This window comes from Bison bison, unplaced genomic scaffold (genome assembly GCF_000754665.1).
Source record: "Bison bison bison isolate TAMUID 2011002044 unplaced genomic scaffold, Bison_UMD1.0 scf7180017864238, whole genome shotgun sequence".
Classification (NCBI taxonomy): Eukaryota; Metazoa; Chordata; class Mammalia; order Artiodactyla; family Bovidae; genus Bison; species Bison bison.
This window is the reverse complement of record NW_011494810.1, coordinates 2,914,314-2,933,587: the sequence shown is the minus strand read 5'-3', so window position 1 is coordinate 2,933,587 and position 19,274 is coordinate 2,914,314. Positions and strand designations below refer to the sequence as shown.

Genomic DNA, 19,274 nt, shown 5'->3' with positions numbered 1-19,274 from the left:
CAAAAAGTGCAAGGTATAAATGGACAGAGAACTTGAACAGACATCTCTTCAAAGAAGCTATACAAATGGCTAATAAGTACAAAAAAGATGCACAAGTTCATTAGCCATTAGGGAAAGGCAAGTCAAAACCACAATGAGAAACCACTACACATTCACTAGGGTGATATAAAAATTAAACATTTAAAAATAACAAGTGTTACCAAGAATGTAGAGAAACTGGAATCCCAGGATATTGCTGATGGGAATGTAAAATGGTGCAGTCACTGTAGGGGGAAAAAGGCATGAAGAGGACTTCCCTGGTAGTCCAGAGGTTGAGAATCTGCCTGCTATCACAGAGGACACAGGTTCAATCCTTGATCTGGGAAGATTTCACATGCAGTAGGGCAACTAATCCCCTGCCCACAACTACTGAGCCTGCACGCCCTAAAGCCTGTGTGCTCTGCAACAAGAGAAGGTACAGCAATAAGAAGCCCTGCACTACAACTAGAAAGTAGCCCCTACTCACCTCAACTAGAGAAAGCCCGTGTGCAGCAAGACCCAGCTCAGCCAAAAATAAATACATAAAAATTTTGTAACAGGGATTAAGTACTGTTATATGCTACAATATGGATGAACCTTGAAAACATACATCAAGTGAAAGAAGGCAGCCACAAATGCAATTCAATTTAAAAGGAAGAGTCAGAGACAATTCTGAGCTTTATAACCTGAGGCAAATGAGTGGTTCTACCATCAAATGAGATAGAAGATAAGAAGAGTGAGAGGTAAACTTAGATGAAAACACAGTGACTTACTACACTGCCTTACTGGATGTGACCTACAAACAGGCAGAAACTTCCAATAAAAAAATGGAAACACAGATCAAAGGAAAGATTTAAAATCTATTACAGCTCTATCCAACAAAGCTTTCTATAACGAAGGGAAATGTTCTATACTTGCGCTAACACAGCAGACACTAGATGTGACTAGTCCAAGAGATGAACTGATTTTTCCTTTTATTTAATTTTAATTAATTTAAATTTAAATAGCTACAGGTGGCTAGCTGCTACCACACTGGACAGAGTATATCTAGAAACTTATAAAGCTGTCTTTCTCTCACTTTATAGACATATGAAAATTTTCCCATTTGATTTATTCAAATGGTTTTAAAATATCACCGTCAGTTAATACATTATAAAACTCAGGAGCTATGATCCATCCTCAGCCAAATTGTATGACTACTTTCTTCTAAGTAATTTTTAATTCCATTTACGAAGCTGAGTAAAAGCTGCATGGTCTGGCAAGATGTCATTAAAATTCAGTCTCACAAACAAACCAGTCACAGATAAGGAGGCCTAGTTTGAGACCTAGAGCTCTACTCTTTAGAATACTAACCTCTCCATCACTATCAGATATCACAATGTATGCATCCTCAAGTCTACGCTTCTTCTTCACATTGACAGAACCGGTAGTTTCTACATCTGTCTTCTCCAGGTTCTGAGCTTCAGAGGCTTCTTTAACTTTTTTCTTTCTCCGTGGCATCCTTTTGTCTGAAATAGAAGGAAAAAAAAAATTGGAGAAGGAAATGGCAACCCACTCCAGAATTCTTGCCTAGAGAATCCCATGGACAAAGGAGCCTGGTGGGCTGCTGTCCATAGGGTCGCACAGAGTCGGACATGACTGAAGCGACTTAGCATGCATGCATGCATTGGAGAAGGAAATGGCAACCCACTCCAGTATTCTTACCTGGAGAATCCCAGGGACTGGGGAGCCTGGTGGGCTTCCGTCTATGGGGTCGCACAGAGTCAGACACGACTGAAGCAACTTAGCAGCAGCAGCAGCAAAGGAAAAATAATTTGCTTAAAGTATAAGTTTTCTAGATGCTATTTATCTTTTGGTCATATAAAAGAAAAAGATATCTATCTAACAGAAGTAAAATTGGATTTCTGAACTCTTCTACTAATTAAAATTTGTATTTTTCCTATAAAGGAAAAAATATATATATAAATCTCATTTTTTAATGACTTTTCAATAGGAATAATATAATAATTTATCATAGTTCCTTAAACATTAACTTAAATAACTGGTTCTCTAACTGCGTATTATTATTCATCTAAAAGCTTTTTTCTTTTTTAATATCAATGCCTCAACCCAATAAAGGACATCTTTTTTAAAAAATCCACTGCAAATAATCATCAGATCAGATCAGTCGCTCAGTCGTGTCCAACTCTTTGCGACCCCATGAATCGCAGCACGCCAGGCCTCCCTGTCCATCACCAACTCCCGGAGTTCACTCAGACTCACGTCCATCAAGTCAGTGATGCCATCCAGCCATCTCATCCTCTGCCGTCCCCTTCTCCTCCTGCCCCCAATCCCTACCAGCATCAGAGTCTTTTCCAGTGAGTCAACTCTTCGCATGAGGTGGCCAAAGTACTGGAGTTGCAGCTTTAGCATCATTCCTTCCAAAGAAATCCCAGGGCTGATCTCCTTCAGAACGGACTGGTTGGATCTCCTTGCAGTCCAAGGGACTCTCAAGAGTCTTCTCCAACACCACAGTTCAAAAGCATCAATTCTTCGGCGCTCAGCTTTCTTCACAGTCCAACTCTCACATCCATACATGACCACAGGAAAAACCATAGCCTTGACTAGACGAACCTTTGTTGGCAAAGTAATGTCTCTGCTTTTGAATATGCTATCTAGGTTGGTCATAACTACTTAAAGGTAAAAGACTGAATACTTTCCTCTTAGGATAAGAATAAAACAAGCATGTCTGCATTCATCATTTCTACTGAACATTATACTACAGGTTCTAAACAGGTCGATTATGGAATAAGAAGAAATAAAAAATCCAAATGGGAAAAGAAGAAGTAAAACTACTGCCTTTTGTAGATGACATGATCTTGAATTTAAAAATAACCTAAGAAATCCACTAAAAAACCATTACAACTAATGAACAAGTTCAGTAAGATTGCTGGATACAAGGTTAATATACAGAAATCAACTGAACAGCTATCTATATGCAATAAATAATCCAAAATTTAATTTTCAAATTCTATTTTAATAGCACCAAAAATAAAAAAAATTCTTAACAAAATTTAACAGAAGTGCAAGGTTTGCAACCAAAAACTACTGCTGGAAGATACAAAAGATAAATGCAAAGACATCCCATGTTCATGAATTAGAAGACTTGACACTGTTAAGACAGCAATATTTCCCAAACTGCTCTAGAGATACAACATAATTCCTAATAAAATTCCTACTGGCTTTTTTGTTGACATAGACAAGTTGATCCTAAAATTCACAGAGGAAATGCAAAACAGAGGAAAAACAGAGGTCCCAGAACAGCCAAAACAATCTTGAAAAAAAGAACAAAGCTGAAGGACTCACACATCTCAATTTCAAAACTTGCTACAAAGCTATATTATCAAGACGGTGTGGCACTGGCACAAGAATAAAAATAAAGATCAATGGAACAGAAGACCAGGCAGTTCAGAAAACATCCACACATTTACTGTCAATTGCTTTCAACAAAAGTACCAAGGTAATTCAATGAACAAAGTATAAGTCTTTCCAATAAACGGTACTCTAACAACTAGATATCCAAATGCAAAAAGAATGAAATTGGACCTCTACCTCACATAATAAAGGATTGCATGAAACAGATCAAAGACCTGAATGCAAGAGCAAAATCTATAAAATTCTAAGGCAGAACATAAGCATAAAGCTTTGTAATCTTGGATAGGTGAGTTTATTAAATATATTATCAAAAGCATAAGCAACGAAAGAAAAAATAAATAAACAGGGCTTCATCTTATTAAAAACCTTGTGCTCCAAACCACAATATTAAGGCAAGTTTAAAAAAAAATAAAGAATGAGAAAAGTAACTGTAAAGCATCTATGTAATAAAGAAATTGTATACAGAATAAAGAACTCTTGCAAGTCAATAGCAAAAGGGTTTCTTGGGTTTTTGTTAATAATGCTGTAATTAACACTGGTATGCATATATCTTTTCAAATCAGTGTTTTGTTTTCTTTGAGTAAATACTCAGAGGTAAAACTGCTGAATCATACAGCAGTTCTATTTCTTCATTTCAATTGTATGCTTTAAGTGGATGGATTATATGATAAGTGAATTATATCTCAATAAAGTTGCATTTTTTTCTTAGAGAAAACAGCAAACATTGGCAAGGATGCAAAGAAATTAAAACTTTCATTCATTCATAGTGTGAATATAAAATTCTGCAGCTGCTGTGGAAAACAGCTTGGCAATTCTTCAAGAAATTAAAATACATCTAGTAATTCTACTTTCAAGTAAACATCCAAGAAAGTTAAAAACAAGTATTCAAACAAAGACTTGCATTTAAATGTTCTTAACATCATTAATCATAATAGCCAAAAACAGAAATAATCCAAATGATGAATGGATACACAAAATGTGGTACATCCATCCATACAATGGAATGTTGGTCAGCCTTAAAAAGAAACAAAGTACTAATACATGCTACAAAATGGATAAACCTTGAAAACACATTAAGTGAAAGCAGCCAGACACAAAAGCCTACAAATTGTATGATTCTGTCTATATGAAACATCCTGAATGGACTAATCTACAGAGACAGAAAGCAGATTAAGATAACTAGAGGTTTGAGGAGACAGAAATACAGAGTAACTACTTAATGGCCTTGGGTTTCTTTTTGGGGTGATGAAAATGTCCAGAATTAGAAAGTGGAATTCCCTGGTGGTCCAGGGAATTCACCTGCTAATGCAGGGGACACAGTTTCAATCCCTGGCCTGGGAAGATTCCACAGGTTCTGGGGCAACTAAGCCTGTGCACCACAACTACTGAGCCAGTACTCTAGAGCCTGCAAACCACAACTACTGAGCCCACGCACCTAGAGCACGTGCTCTACTACAAAAGAAGCCACCACAATGAGAAGACCGCGCACCACAATGAAGAATAACCCCTGCTTGCCACAGCTAGAGAAAGCCTGCACACAGCAACAAAGACCTAGCAAAGCCAAAAATAATAAATAAAAAAAAAAAAAGAACATAGTGGTAGTTGCACAACATTTTGAATGTACAAAAAGCCATTATACACTTTAAACAGATGACTGCTGGATTTTACATTCTATGAAATCTACCTGCCTGGAAAATCCCATGGACAGAGGAGCCTGGTGGGCTGCAGTCCGTGGGGTCGCTGAGAGTCGGACATGACTGAGCGACTTCACTTTCACTTTTCACTTTCATGCACTGGAGAAGGAAATGGCAACCCACTCCAGTGTTCTTGCCTGGAGAATCCCAGGGACGGGGAGCCTGGTGGGCTGCCGTCTGGGGTCGCACAGTGTCGGACACGACTAAAGCGACTTAGCAGCAGCAGCAGCAGCAGCAATCTACCTAAATTAAAAAAAAAAAAAACTTTCCAGATGATTTTCTATTATAACCAAAGCAGAGACTCACTGACTTAAATACTGATTTTAAAAGAACGTGTTACAAACTTCTCAAATTGTTTAATCATTCAATTACTCCTAAGAGAAGTGTCACATCTCATTGTCAAAAAACATCTGGACAACCTGAGTAGTAAGGGAGGGTAGTAATAAAGGACACACTCAAACTCTTCCAATCTAGTCACTCATAATATCATTCCCTATCTTAAGAATAGAAGCTAAACACAAATTTCTTTTCTATTCTTAATGTTTATTTTTAAATGACTTAAGTCTTGAAGAAATAGAAGAAATCACACAGAATGATGAAAATATTAAACTACACATAAATTTTTTATTGTAGTATAGATGACCTACAATACTGTGTTGGTTCTAGGCATACAGCAAAGTGATTCAGTTATTTTTTCAGATTATTTTCCCTTACAGGTTATTACAAGATATCAAATATTGTTGTTCCCTGTGATATACAGTAAATCTTTGCTGCTTCTCTATTTTATGTATAGCAGTTCATATCTGTTAATCCCCTACCCCTAATTTATCCTTTCCCCTTTGGTAACCATAAGTTTGTTTACTATGTCTGTGAGTCTGTTTCTGTTTTATATATAGATTCACTTGTATTATTTTCTAGACTCCATATATGTGTTATTATATAATATTTTGTCTTTATCTGACTTCACTTAGCATGATAATCTCTAAGTCCATTCATGTTGCTGAAAATGGCATTATTTCATTTATTCTTATGGGTAATACTCCATTTTATTTATACACAGACACACACACATGCATGCATGCTCACCCCCTCCCCCAGCTCCCACTCCTCCACCAGCACATCTTCTTCTTAAACCAACCAACCAGATTGGCACCTGGGTTGTTTCCACGTCTTGGCTACTGTAAATAGTGCTGTTATGAACACTAGGGTATCTGTATCTTCTCAAATTAAGAGTTTTCATCTTTTCTGGATATATGCCTAAGAGTGGGGTTACTGGATCATATGGCAGGCCTACTTTTATTTAAGGAACTTCCATACTGTTTTCCATAGTGGCTGCACCAATTTACACTCCCACTGACAGAGTAGAAGGGTTCCCTTTCCTCCACACCCTCTCCAGCATTTGTTATATGTAGACTTTTCGCTAGTCATTCTGACCGGTATGAAGTAATACCTCATCATGGTTCTGATTTACATTTCTCTAACAATTTAAGCTACATATAAACTTTTTTTTTCCACAAGGGAAACTAGAAAGTATTTTAATAAAATGAAAACAAAAACACAAAAGCAAAATCTGTGGGATGCAGCTAAGAAGTTCTTATAGAAAAGCTGAAGGCCTTAAATGCTTGTATTTTTTTCAAAAACTAAATATCTCAAATCAGTGACCTGACCTTATACTTTAAGGAAACTAGAAAAAGAAAAGAAAAGCAAGCCCCTCAAAAGGAGAAGAATAAAAATAATAAAGAACATGAAGAAATTGAAAACAATAATGACAGAGAAAATCTATAAAGCCAAAAGCTGACCTTTAGAAGAGATTAATAAAACTGATAAGCCTCTAACCAATCTGCCCAAGTGAAAGAGAGAAGATATAAATTACCAATATAAGGTAACAGAAGGATTAAGCATAAGGATTTTAAAAAGTTTCATCATTACAGATTATATAGATATTAAAAGGATAATACAGGGATATAACAAATAATTTTTGTCCTTAAACTCGACAACTGAAATGGAACAATTCCTTGAAAGGCACAAACTCCCAAAGCTCCATCAAGACACATTTAACAGAAAGAGAAAGGACTGGGTAACTCTATGATACCTTTGATTTGTAGTAAGATACTACTTTCCAGGGTGATGTTCAAAGCACTTGTTAGGTACTGATTGAATTCCTCAAAGAACATTGCGTTCCCCTTCTTCATACTTCCCATAGTTCTCTGAGTACTCCTTTTGAATGCAGTGATTAGTCAAGTGGCTGGTTTTATCTTGGAAATAATCCACCTGATACGGTTCTGAAGCAGTCTGCAGGACACCCTCACTATAGAGGTAGATATTAAACTGACAGTCCACCGAGACCCAGCCTCAGATGTCAAACTTGCGATGACCAGGCTTCCAGGAACAACGGGAGCTCCAGGTATTTCTGGATCACGTGCATCTGGCCTTGGTTGTCTATGAAATCCAACAGTTCTGTAGCTTCTGAGAAGATGAGTATGCCTTCACCTTTGGCTCCGGCTGATGACTTTGCAATCCAAGCGTTGCCCTCTCCCTCCTCTTTCTTTCTGTTATATTAAGTCAGGAAAAATTCTCTGTCGTCTGTCCTTGAACTACGGAGCAGTGGATGGATTCCATTCTGAGCTGGAGCAACTAGGGTCTTGAGGTTGGTTGGATAAATCACATAGGACTCGCGGAACCATGTGCAGGACTCAGCCTGTTCTGGGCTGGTTTTGATGAGCTTCACTAAAGATGCTTTGCGACACAGTTTGTCGGACCCTCTGCAGTAATTCACCAAGTGCATCAGCCAGGCTCACGATCCAGTCTCCTGAAGGGCAGCCGGTTTCTTTCTTCCAGCATCAGGCTGAACCTGGGGTTATCCCATTGCAGCCGCTTCCAGTGGCCTGTGGCGAGCAGCAGCCAGAACACCTCATTGGCATAGACGCTGCTGTTCCCATCGCGCACCACAAAGGTGTACATGGCGAAAGGCCGCACGCCTGGCACCCCCACCCCCCACCCCGCCAGCCGCCTCAGGGACCAGCCAGCCTGGCGGTGGCTCAGCTAGGGACCAGTCCAGGCGCCCACCACCTAAACTTTTGAGTCTATATATATTTAAATACATATAGCAACAATAAAATTAGAGAAATATTTATAGCATACATGAAAAAAGCTATTGATTATATTTAAAAAGTACAAACTGACACAAAATATTAACATCCCATTAGATAACGAGACATGAACTGTCAATTTGCAAGGAAAAAAATTTAACAAACATGAATATGTGGAAGGATTTAACCTATAACACTATTTAGACAAATTTTTAGACACATTTTTACTTCCTAAAGTAAAATGAATTAATTTTAATGATAATCCTGCAGTTGGGGGAGCAAGTCTTCAAACACCAAACTGTAACAGATATTTAAAAAAACACACACACAACAAAACTTTGTATAAATGGTGCCATATTCTAATATAAATTACTAAAATCACTAAAGTTTTCAGTTTTAACCACTCGCTCTATCCCTCCTTTTAGACTTAGGTCTGTTACCGCCATAATGAAAACTACCCAAAGAAAAACAAAACAAATATTTTTGGAGACCAAGAAAGAAACAGCTAAGACATCTGAGGGGAAAGTATAATGGAATCTGGCAAATTAAAGAGATAAATCTTAGATAAATACTTAAAGAAAAGAACTGCTCACTAAGGGTTCTTAACCAATCCACAAGCCCTTAAAGGACCTATGGTTAGGCTTCAAGGGATTGACAATCTCCTGAAACTGTGTGTAAAACTGTCTTGTTTTTGTCTGCTCCCTGGGAAAAATTCTTATAGCTTTCATCCAACTCTCAGAGGAGCTCAAAATCCAAAAGAGTTTAGAACTACCAATGATCTAGCTAAACCCCTTCATTTTCAGAAACAACCTGAAGATTTAAATTGATGTGCATAACCAGTCTCCTAGTATTTTTGTGTTTAAGAATTATGACTTGGTACGGGGAGGGAGGAGGGAGGAGGCTTCAGGATGGGGAACATGTGTATACCTGTGGCAGATTCATGTTGATATATGGCAAAACCAATACAATATTGTAAAGTTAAAAATAAAATAAAATATATATATAAAAAAAAGAATTATGACTATTTCACCTTTTTACATTTTGGGGTTTTTTTTATGTCTGCATGCCGTCTAATACTGAAAGGTAAAATTTTTGTGACCTGAGTAACAAAGATTTCTCAGGATACAAAGAGTAAAAGACACAGAATTTTTAAAAACTGACAAACCAGGCTTCAATGAAACTTAAAACTTATGTTCTTCAAAAGACACCAATAAGAAAACAAAAAGACAAGTCATAAAATGGGAGAAAATATTTGCAATGCATATATCTTGCAAAAGACTCATAGTCACAATATATAAAGAACTCTTATGGTGGTGATGGTTTAGTTGCTAAGTCGTGTCCAACCTTGCAACCCCATTAACTGTAGCTCACCAGGCCCCTCCGTACATGGGATTTCTCAGGCAAGAATACTGGAGTGGGTTGCCATTTCCTTCTCCAGGGTATTTTCCCAACCCAGGGATCAAACCCAGGTCTCCTGCATTACAGGGGGTCTCCTGCACTGCAGGCGGATTCTTTACCAACTGGAGCCACCAGGGAAGCCCAAATAACTCTCATAATGCAATAATAAAAAGACAAACCAATTTTTTAAATGAGCAAGATATGGACACAAAAGCAAATGCACTCATAGCCAATAAGCAAAACAAACAGAAAAAGATGCTCTGCATCATTAGTTATCAAAATAGAAATTAAAGCCACAATGACATAACACTACACATCCATTATAATGGTTACAATTAAAAATACTAAAAACACTAATGTGGGCAGAAATAAGGAATACATGGATCTCTCATACACTGCCAATGGAAATGTACAATGTTATAAGCCACTTTGGAAAACTATCTGGCAGTTTCTTAAAATTTAATGTATACGACTATACAGGCCAGTCATTCTGCTCACTACTATTTACTCAACAGAAACAAAAACAAATCACCACATAAAGACTTGTAATGTTCACAGAAGCTTTTCATACAGTGTCAAGCACTAAGAAGTGAAGTTGCTCAGTCGTGTGCGACTCTGCGATTCCATGGACTGAAGCTCCTCCGTCCATGGAATTTTCCAGGCAAGAGTACAGGAGTGGGTTGCCATTTCCTTCTCCAAGGGATCTTCCCAACCCAGGGATTGAACCCAGGTCTCCCACGTTGCAGGCAGGCACTTTACCCTCTGAGCTACCAGGGAAGCCCACGAGATGACCCAAATGTCCAACAACAGATGAATAAACAAATTGTGATTTATTCATACAACAGAACATTACTCAGCAATAAAAAGGACACAGGCAAAAATACAAGTGAACCTCAAAATCATTTTGCTGAATGAAAAATTTCCCTGGTGGTCCAGTGGTTAAGACTCCACATTCCCAAAGGAGGGGACCCGGGTTCAATCCCTGGTCAGAGAACTAGGTCCCACATCCTGCAACTAAGTTCAAACACAGCAAGTAAGACCCAGCACAGCCAAAGAAATAAGCCAGTCACAAAGAGTAAAGGTTGTATTATTCCATTTATATAAAATGTAACCTAACCTATAGTGACAAAAAGTAAATCACTGGTTACTAAGGTTCAGGAATGTAAGAAGAGAAGGACAGAAGAGAGCATGAGGAAGCTTTTGAGGGTGATGGGAACCTACTGTATCATGATTTTGGCAGCAGTTTCACAAGTGTATACAACTTGAAAATTTCATCAAACTATACGCTTCAAATAGATGCAGTTTATTACACATAAATCATTTTGCAATAAAATTGATAAGGAAAAAATAAAATGAGACACCACTATACATCCACTAGCATGGCTAAAATTTAAAAGACTAAAAAGATCAGGCATTGATAAGAATACAGGAGCAGCTAGAACTCTAATACATTGCTGTTAGGAATATAAAGTGGTACAACCACTCTGAAAAGACAGTTTGGCACTTTCTTAAAAAGTAAAACACACACCTACTATATGACCTAGCCATTTCAAGTATTTACCCAAAAGAAATAGTCACGTTCATAGTAACCCTATTCATAATAGACGAAATCTCTAAACAGCCCAAATAGCCACCAATAGGGGAATGGATAAACAAATTGTGGTCTATCCATACCATAGAAAACTACTTCACCAATTAAACTACATAAAACATTATGGTGAGCAAAGGAAGCAAGACACAAGTAAGTACATACTATATGATTCCATTTACAGGCATACCTCATTTTTTGCACTTTGCAGATACTGCATTTTTTTACAAACTGAATGTTTGTGGCAATCGTGTGTGGAGCAAGACTCCCAACAGCATTTTCCTCACTTTGTATCTCTGTGTCACATTTTGGTAATTCTTGCAACATTTCAAACTTTTTCTTTATATTTATCAAGGTGACCCACTTTCAATGATTTTTTTTCATTTTTCTTTTTCTTTTTTTTGATCAGTGATTTTTTTATGTTACTACTATAACTCAATGAAGATTCAGATGACAGCAATTTTTATCAAGTTTTCTTTTTCATTTTCATTATAGTCAATTTATAAATCTTGTTATTAATAGCTTCAAGTGTACAGCAAAATTAGTTATACATATATCCACTCTTAAGATTCCTTTTCCATATAAGCCGTTACAGAGTATTGGGTAAAGTTCCCTGTTAATTAAATATATACATTATATGGATGTGAGAGTTGGACCATAAAGAAGGCTAAGAGCCAAAGAATTGATGCTTTTGAACTGTGGTGCTAGAGAAGACTCTTGAGAGTTCCTTGGACAGCAAGGAGATCAAACCAATCAATCCTAAAGGAAGTCAACCCATAATATTCACTGGAAGGACTGATACTGAAGCTGAAGCTCTAATACTCTGGCCACCTGATATAAAGAGCTCACTGGAAAAGACCCTGATGCTGGGAAAGATTGAGGGCAGAAAGAGAAGGGGACAACAGAGGATGAGATGGTTGAATGGCATCACCAACTGGTGATGGATCCAATGGACATGAGCTTGAGCAAACTCCAGATGATAGTGAAGGACAGAGAAGCCTGGTGTGCTGCAGTCCATGGGGTCGCAAAGAGTCAGACATGACTAAGCAATTGAACAACAACAAATTATTTTTTTAGACTCTGCAAGCTTAACAGACTACAGTAGAGTGTAAACATAACTTTTATATGCACTGGGAAACAAAAAAATCACGTGACTCACTTTATTTTGATTTACTGCAGTGGTCTGGAACTGAACCACAGTATTTGAGGTATAACTGTGTTTGAAATTCTAGAAAAGACTAATAAATCAACAGTGGAAAAAAAAAAAAAACCCAGACAAGTAACTGCCTCAGGCCAGAATGGGGGAGGGAGAAAAATGGCTGGTAAAAGGCATAAAGGTACCTCTTGAAATAAGTGTGCTGTATCTTGATTAAGGAGGTGGTTACACAGGTAGATACTCTGACCAAAATTCAATCACAGATTTGATTCATCATCATCAAAATTCAATCATCATTCCCTCCAAAGAAATCCCATGACTACTTGTCATGACAATAAAGAGGTTAATAAATCTTTTCTCAAAAAGAAACTTAAAAAGCTGACAAATTTCAGCTTGGAAACTAACTGAATATAACAAAATTAAAAATATTTATTCATGAAAACTACTTAACTTTCAGTAAGAACACCATGAATCTCTGCAATTCATACCAAGAGCTTGATATGTCCCATATATCCCCCGCCCTTAGATTCACCAACCAAGGAAAGGAAGGACATGAATATCAACAATTTCACTTTCACAGCTGGTGGGGACTCACTAGGTAGGAACATTTTTAGTCTATCTTAGTGGCTAATACCCTGTGGTTGGGTCCTATATGAGGCAAGCAACAAACCAGAGAACGAATCAAAGATTTATCAGGAAATTCCAAGAAGACAGACAGCCATAAGAGGATTCATAAAGTCTCCAAATATCCCAGACTGATGAAAGGTTGTGTTCAGTTCAGTTCAGTTCAGTCGCTCAGTCGTGTCCGACTCTTTGCAACCCATGAATTGCAGCACGCCAGGCCTCCCTGTCCATCACCAACGCCCAGAGTTCACTCAGACTCACGTCCATCAAGTCGGTGATGCCATCCAGCCATCTCATCCTCTGTCGTCCCCTTCTCCTCCTGCCCCCAGTCCCTCCCAGCATCAGAGTCTTTTCCAATGAGTCAACTCTTCGCATGAGGTGGCCAAAATACTGGAGTTTCAGCTTCAGCATCATTCCCTCCAAAGAAATCCCAGGGCTCATCTCCTTCAGAATGGACTGGTTGTGTACATACACGCAAACACCACAGCAGACCCAAGTGTCCTCCATAAACCTGGCAGCAGGACGCTGTGCATACACAGCAGAATCTGAGAGCCCCTGAGGACAGTAAACGCTGGGGCAAGCTTGAAAGCCAGTACTCAGGTTCCATCCCATGCAGAACTAAGACATCATCTTTGATTCTCTTTCACTCATTTTTCACATCCAATTAATCCTCATGCCTTACTGATTTCATCTCCTATATTTCTCTTTAACTTATCCATGTCTGTCCATTTCCAATTCAGTCACTCAGTTGTGTCTGACTCTTTGCGACCCCATGGACTGCAGCACACCAGGCTTCCCTGTTCATCACCAACTCCTGGAGCTTGCTCAAATTCATGTCCACAAGTCAGTGATGCCATCCAACCATCTCATCTTCTGTCGTCTCATCTTCCCACCTTTAATCTTTCCCAGCATCGGGGTCTTTTCCAATGAGTCAGCTCTTCACATCAGGTGGCCAAAGTACAGGAGCTTCAGCTTCAGCATCAGTCCTTCCAATGAATATTCACGACTGATCTCCTTTAGGATGGACTGGTTGGATCTCCTTGCAGTCCAAGGGACTCTCAAGAGTCTTCTCCAACACCACAGTTCAAAAGTATCATTCTTCGGTGCTCAGCTTTCTTTATAGTCCAACTCTCACATCCATATATGACTCCTGGAAAAACCACAGCTTTGACTAAGCAGACCTTTATGGGCAAAGTAATGTCTCTGCTTTTTAATATGCTGTCTAGGTTTGTCATAGCTTTTCTTCTGAGAAAAAAAGCATCTTTTAATTTCATGGCTGTAATCACCATCTGCAGTGATTTTGGAGACCAAAAAGTACAGTCTTTCATTGTTTCCCCATCTATTTGCCATGAAGTGATGGAACCGGATACCATGGTCTTAGTTTTTTGAATGTTGAGTTTAAAGCCAACTTTTTCACTCTCCTCTTTCACTTTCATCAAGAGGTTCTTTAGTTCTTCTTCGCTTTCTGCCATAAGGATGGTATCACCTGCATATCTGAGGTTATTGATATTTCTCCCAGCAATCTTGATTCTAGCTTGTGCTTCATCCAGCCCAGCATTTTGCATTAAGTACTCTGCATGTAAGTTAATTAAGCAGGGTAACAATATACAGTCTTTCCCAATATACATACTCAATATACATAACATACATAACTCAATATACATACATACATAACATATATATACTCCTTTCCCAATTTGGAACCAGTCTGTTGTTCCACGTCCAGTTCTAACTGTTGCTTCTTGACCTGAATACAAATTTCTCTGGAGGCAGGGAAGGTGGTCTGGTATTCTCATCTCTTTAAGGATTTTCCACAGTATGTTGTGATCCACACAGTCAAAGGCTTTGGTGTAGTCAATAAAGCAGAAGTAGATGTTTTTCTGGAACTCTCTTACTTTTTCAATGAGCCAATGGATGTTGGCAATTTGATCTCTGGTTCCTCTGCCTTTTCTAAATCCAACTTGAAAATCTGGAAGTTCATGGTCCATTTTCACTACAACCCTAGTTTCAAAGTACCAGCAACTTGCATGTGGACAATATCTTAACTAGGTCCCTTACTTTCACTCTTGCTCCACCCCCTGTCCAATTTGCTCTACAAATTGAAGCTTTCATCTTTTAAAATTGCAAATACTAAATTATTCCACAATTTAGGAATTCCTTGCAGTCTAGTAGGGTTAGGACTCCACACTTTCACTGCTGAAGGGGAAGGTTCAATCCCTGGACAGGGAAATAAGGTCCCACAATCCACATGGCAAGGCCAAAACAAACAAAATAAAAAATATTCCACTATTTAAAACTTCATTATCTCACTGTTTCATATTTAAGACATTTTTCTCTTAATATGGTCTACATGGTATTCCCTGTATTATCTGACCTCCTGCCAGATTTCTCTTGCTCTAACCACTCCCTCAGTTCTTAAGCTACATCCATACTACTTTTCTGCCACAAAGCCTTCCCACACACTTCTTTTGCATGAAAGATTCCCTCCAACACTAGGTTCACCCAGTTTACTCCTTCTCATCCTTGAGATCTCAGCTGAACTATGATCTCAGAGAAGTCTTCCTTGACCGCCAAACTTGATCAAATCTCTTACCACATATGCTCAACGCATCAGCTTTCCCTCAAAGTAATCACAGCTGTAACTATATATTTATGTTTGCGATTTTTTAAGGCAATACCTGTCTTTTCCAATAGATTTGTAGGTTTCAGACAGACAAGGATAGGTCTAGCTCTAGGACTTAGCACATTCTCTGTAAATAATAGATGATCATCAAATACTTATTAAATAAATCACTTATACAAAATTTAGAACAATTTAGTGGTGAAATTATACTTTTCTCTTTATCCAAACTTTCTAGTCTTAAAATTTTTAAATATTAAAAAAAAAAAAAAACTAGCTGTGTTTTATGGTTTTCAGCTTGTAAGTCCTGTACATATTTTGTTAGATTTATGCCTAAATATTTGAGATGACTGGATGGCATCACCAACTCAATGGACCTGAGTTTGAGTTAACTCCGAGAGTTGGTGATGGACAGGGAGGCCTGGTGTGCTGCAGTCCATGGGGTTGCAAAGAGTCAGACACAACTGAGCAACTAAACTGAACTGAACTTCTCTTAGTAATTAATGAAACCAATCAAGATCTAAATCAGTGGAACATACATGCTCATTGATTGTAAGACTCAACATAATAATGCTGTCAATTCATCCCAAATTCATCTTAGTGCAGTCTCTCAGCCATGTCCAAGTCTTTGCAATCCCATGGACTACAGCCCACCAGGCTCCTCTGTCCGTAGAATTCTCCAGGCAAGAATACTGGAGTGGGTAGCCATTCCCTTCTCCAGGGGATCTTCCCAACCCAAGGATCGAACCCGGGTCTCCCACACTGCAGGCAGATTCTTCACCATCTAAGCCCCAATTCATCTTAGATTTAACATAATTCCTATAAAAATCCCTGCAGTATCTTTTTGTAGACTTAGACAAGTTTATTCTAAAATTTACATGGAAAAGCACAGGCCCTAGAAAGACTTAAACAATCCTGACAAAAAGGAATAAAGTGAGAGGAATCACACTATTCCATATTAAGGGTTATTATATGAATACAGTAATCAAAATAGTGTGGAATTGGTAGAATAATAGACATATATCAATGAAGAAAAAAGAACTCGGAAACCATCACAACATACTCAAACCTAATTTAGTAGGGAAAGTCTTTTCAATAAATGGTGTTACAGCAAGTAGAAATCCATTGACAAAAAGAAAAAAGAAAACCTCAAGCTAACACTTTATACAAAATCAACTCAAAATGAATCCATTAAAACCACGAGATAATACTATTGAATACACACCCATCAAAATGAATAAAATTTAAAAAGTCACACCACCAAAGTCAGGCAAATATTCAGGGAAACTGGATCACTCATACAAAGCTGGTGGGAATGTAAAATGGTACAACTCTGAAAAGAGTTCTGCAGTTTCTTAACTATCACATAACCCAATAACTGTACTCCTGGGTATTTATCCCAGAGAAACAAAATTTTATATTCACATGAAAACCTTGTACACAAATGTCCACAGCAGCTTTATTTGTAATAGCAAATCGAGGAAACAGTTCAAAGTCCTTCAGTAGGTGAGTGGCTAAACAAACTAGTATATATATACTATGGAACATATTCAGCAATGAAAAAGAAAAATGAATAACTTCCCTGGTGGTCCATGGAAGCTAAGACTCCATGCTTCCAATGGGAACTACTAGGTTGGTGCAAATGTAATTGCAGTTCTGCATTGCTGAATTTGCTGTTTGATATTGGAATACATTTTTAAATAAATGTAGTTATGTAAAACATCATTTTAATGCACATTTTTCACTTTAGTTTTTTTGCTAATGACATTATTACCTGCTGTTTATTTTAGACTGTTGAAATGATGTTAGACAAAAAGTAAATTTAAGCAACTTTCTTATTCGAGTTCAAAATGGGTCATAAAGCAGTGAAGACAACTCACAACATCAGCAACACTTTTGGCCCAGGAAATGCTAACAAACATACAGTGCAGTGGTGGTTCAAGAAGTCTTGCAAAGGAAATAAGAGCCTTGAGGATAAGGAGCACGGTGGCTGGCCCTCAGAAGTTGACAACGACCAGTTAAGAGGATCATCAAAGTTGATCCTCTTATAATTTCACAATAAACTGCTAAACAATTCAACCTCACAAATTGGAAAGGTGAAAAAGCTCGATAAGTGGGTGTCTTGTGAATTGACCACACATCAAAATATTATCATTTTAAAGTGTTGTCTTCTCTTATCCTGTGCAACAACAATGAATCATTTCTCGATCAGATTGCGACGAAAAGTGGATTTTATGCAACGACCAGCTCAGTGCCTGGATCAAGGAGCTCCAAAGCACCTCCCAAAGCCAAACTTGCACCAAAAAAGAGGTCATGGTCACTGTCTGGTGGTCTGCTGCCTGTCTAATCCACTACAGCTTTCTGAATCCTGGTGAAACCATTACATCTGAGAAGTATGCTCAGCAAATCGATGAGATGCACCGAAAACTTCAAGGCTCGCAGATGGCATTGGTCAACACAATAGGCCCAATTCTTCTCCACAACAACGTCTCACCGCACTTCCCACAACCAACACTTCAAAAGTTGAACAAATTAGGTTATGAAATTTTGTGTCATCTGCCATATTCATCTGCCCTCTCACCAACCAACGGTCACTTTTGTAAGCTTCTCAACAACTTTTTGAAGGGAAAATGTTTCCATAACCAGCTGCTGCTGCCACTGCTAAATAACTTCAGTCGTGGCCGACTCTGTGTGACCCCATAGACGGAAGCCCACCAGGCTCCCCGGTCCCTGGGATTCTCCAGGCAAGAATACTGGAGTGGGTTCCCATTTCCTTCTCCAATGCATGAAAGTGAAAAGTGAAAGTTAAGTCACTCAGTTGTGTCCCACTCCCAGTGATCCCATGGACTGCAGCCTACCAGGCTCCGCCGTCCATGGGATTTTCCAGGCAAGAGTACTGGAGTGGGGTGCCATTGCCTTCTCCGCCATAACCAGCAGGAGGCAGAAAATGCTTTCCAAGAGTTCATCAAATCCCAAAGCAAGGATTTTTATGCTAAAGGAATAAAAAACTTATTTCTCATTGGTAAAAATGTGTTGACGGTAATGGTTTCTATTTTGATTAATAAAGATGTGTTTGAGCCTAGTTATAATGACGTAAAATTCACGATCTAAAACTGCACCTATTTTATATAAATTTATTTATTTTTAATTGAAGGATAATTATTTCACAGTATTGTGTTAGTTTCTGTCAAACATCAACATGAATCAGTCATAGGTACATATATCCCCTCCCTCTTGGACCTCCCTGCCACATCCCTTCCCATCCCACCCCTTGAGAGGGTAACAGGCAGGAAGGCCAGGGGTCTCCAAATAGAGGAAATAGCCTGCAAGTGTCAGACATTTTTCTCTCTCTTAAGCGGCAGGAGGAAACAAACTAGCAATATTTTTTCCTTCTCTATACAAATTTAACGGGAGGTTTCTCTTAAAATATTGTGTTGCCATAATGACACCCGGCTTCGCCTGAAGTTAGCTATTCTCGAGTCTAGAGATAACCAATGCCTTTTTCTTATGGAAATGTTTGTCTTAAGCTATGCTAATGTACTATGCCTTTACCCCAAACTCTGTCTCCAAGTCGGTTCCGCCTCTTGGCCCAGAACCTACTTGACAAACCAGTATGGATATTGTTCCCCTAATCTATGTAAATGAAACTATTTGTATGGTGGTCTGCCCTTCT

At 38.4% G+C, this 19,274-nt stretch overlaps 1 protein-coding gene and 1 pseudogene across 3 annotated transcripts in view; both read right to left on the bottom strand.

Annotated features, from left to right (window-relative positions):
- UIMC1 (ubiquitin interaction motif containing 1) overlaps window positions 1–19,274 on the bottom strand; it is a 139,150-nt gene that overhangs the window by 108,622 nt on the left and 11,254 nt on the right. For all 3 annotated transcript variants that reach the window (XM_010846582.1, XM_010846581.1, XM_010846583.1), the window contains one exon: window positions 1,372–1,526. In XM_010846582.1, the coding sequence (XP_010844884.1) occupies window positions 1,372–1,518 (147 nt within the window). In that variant the 5' untranslated portion in view covers window positions 1,519–1,526. Of the gene's footprint in view, window positions 1–1,371; window positions 1,527–19,274 lie in introns of those variants that run through there.
- LOC104993350 lies at window positions 6,468–9,152 on the bottom strand (annotated as a pseudogene).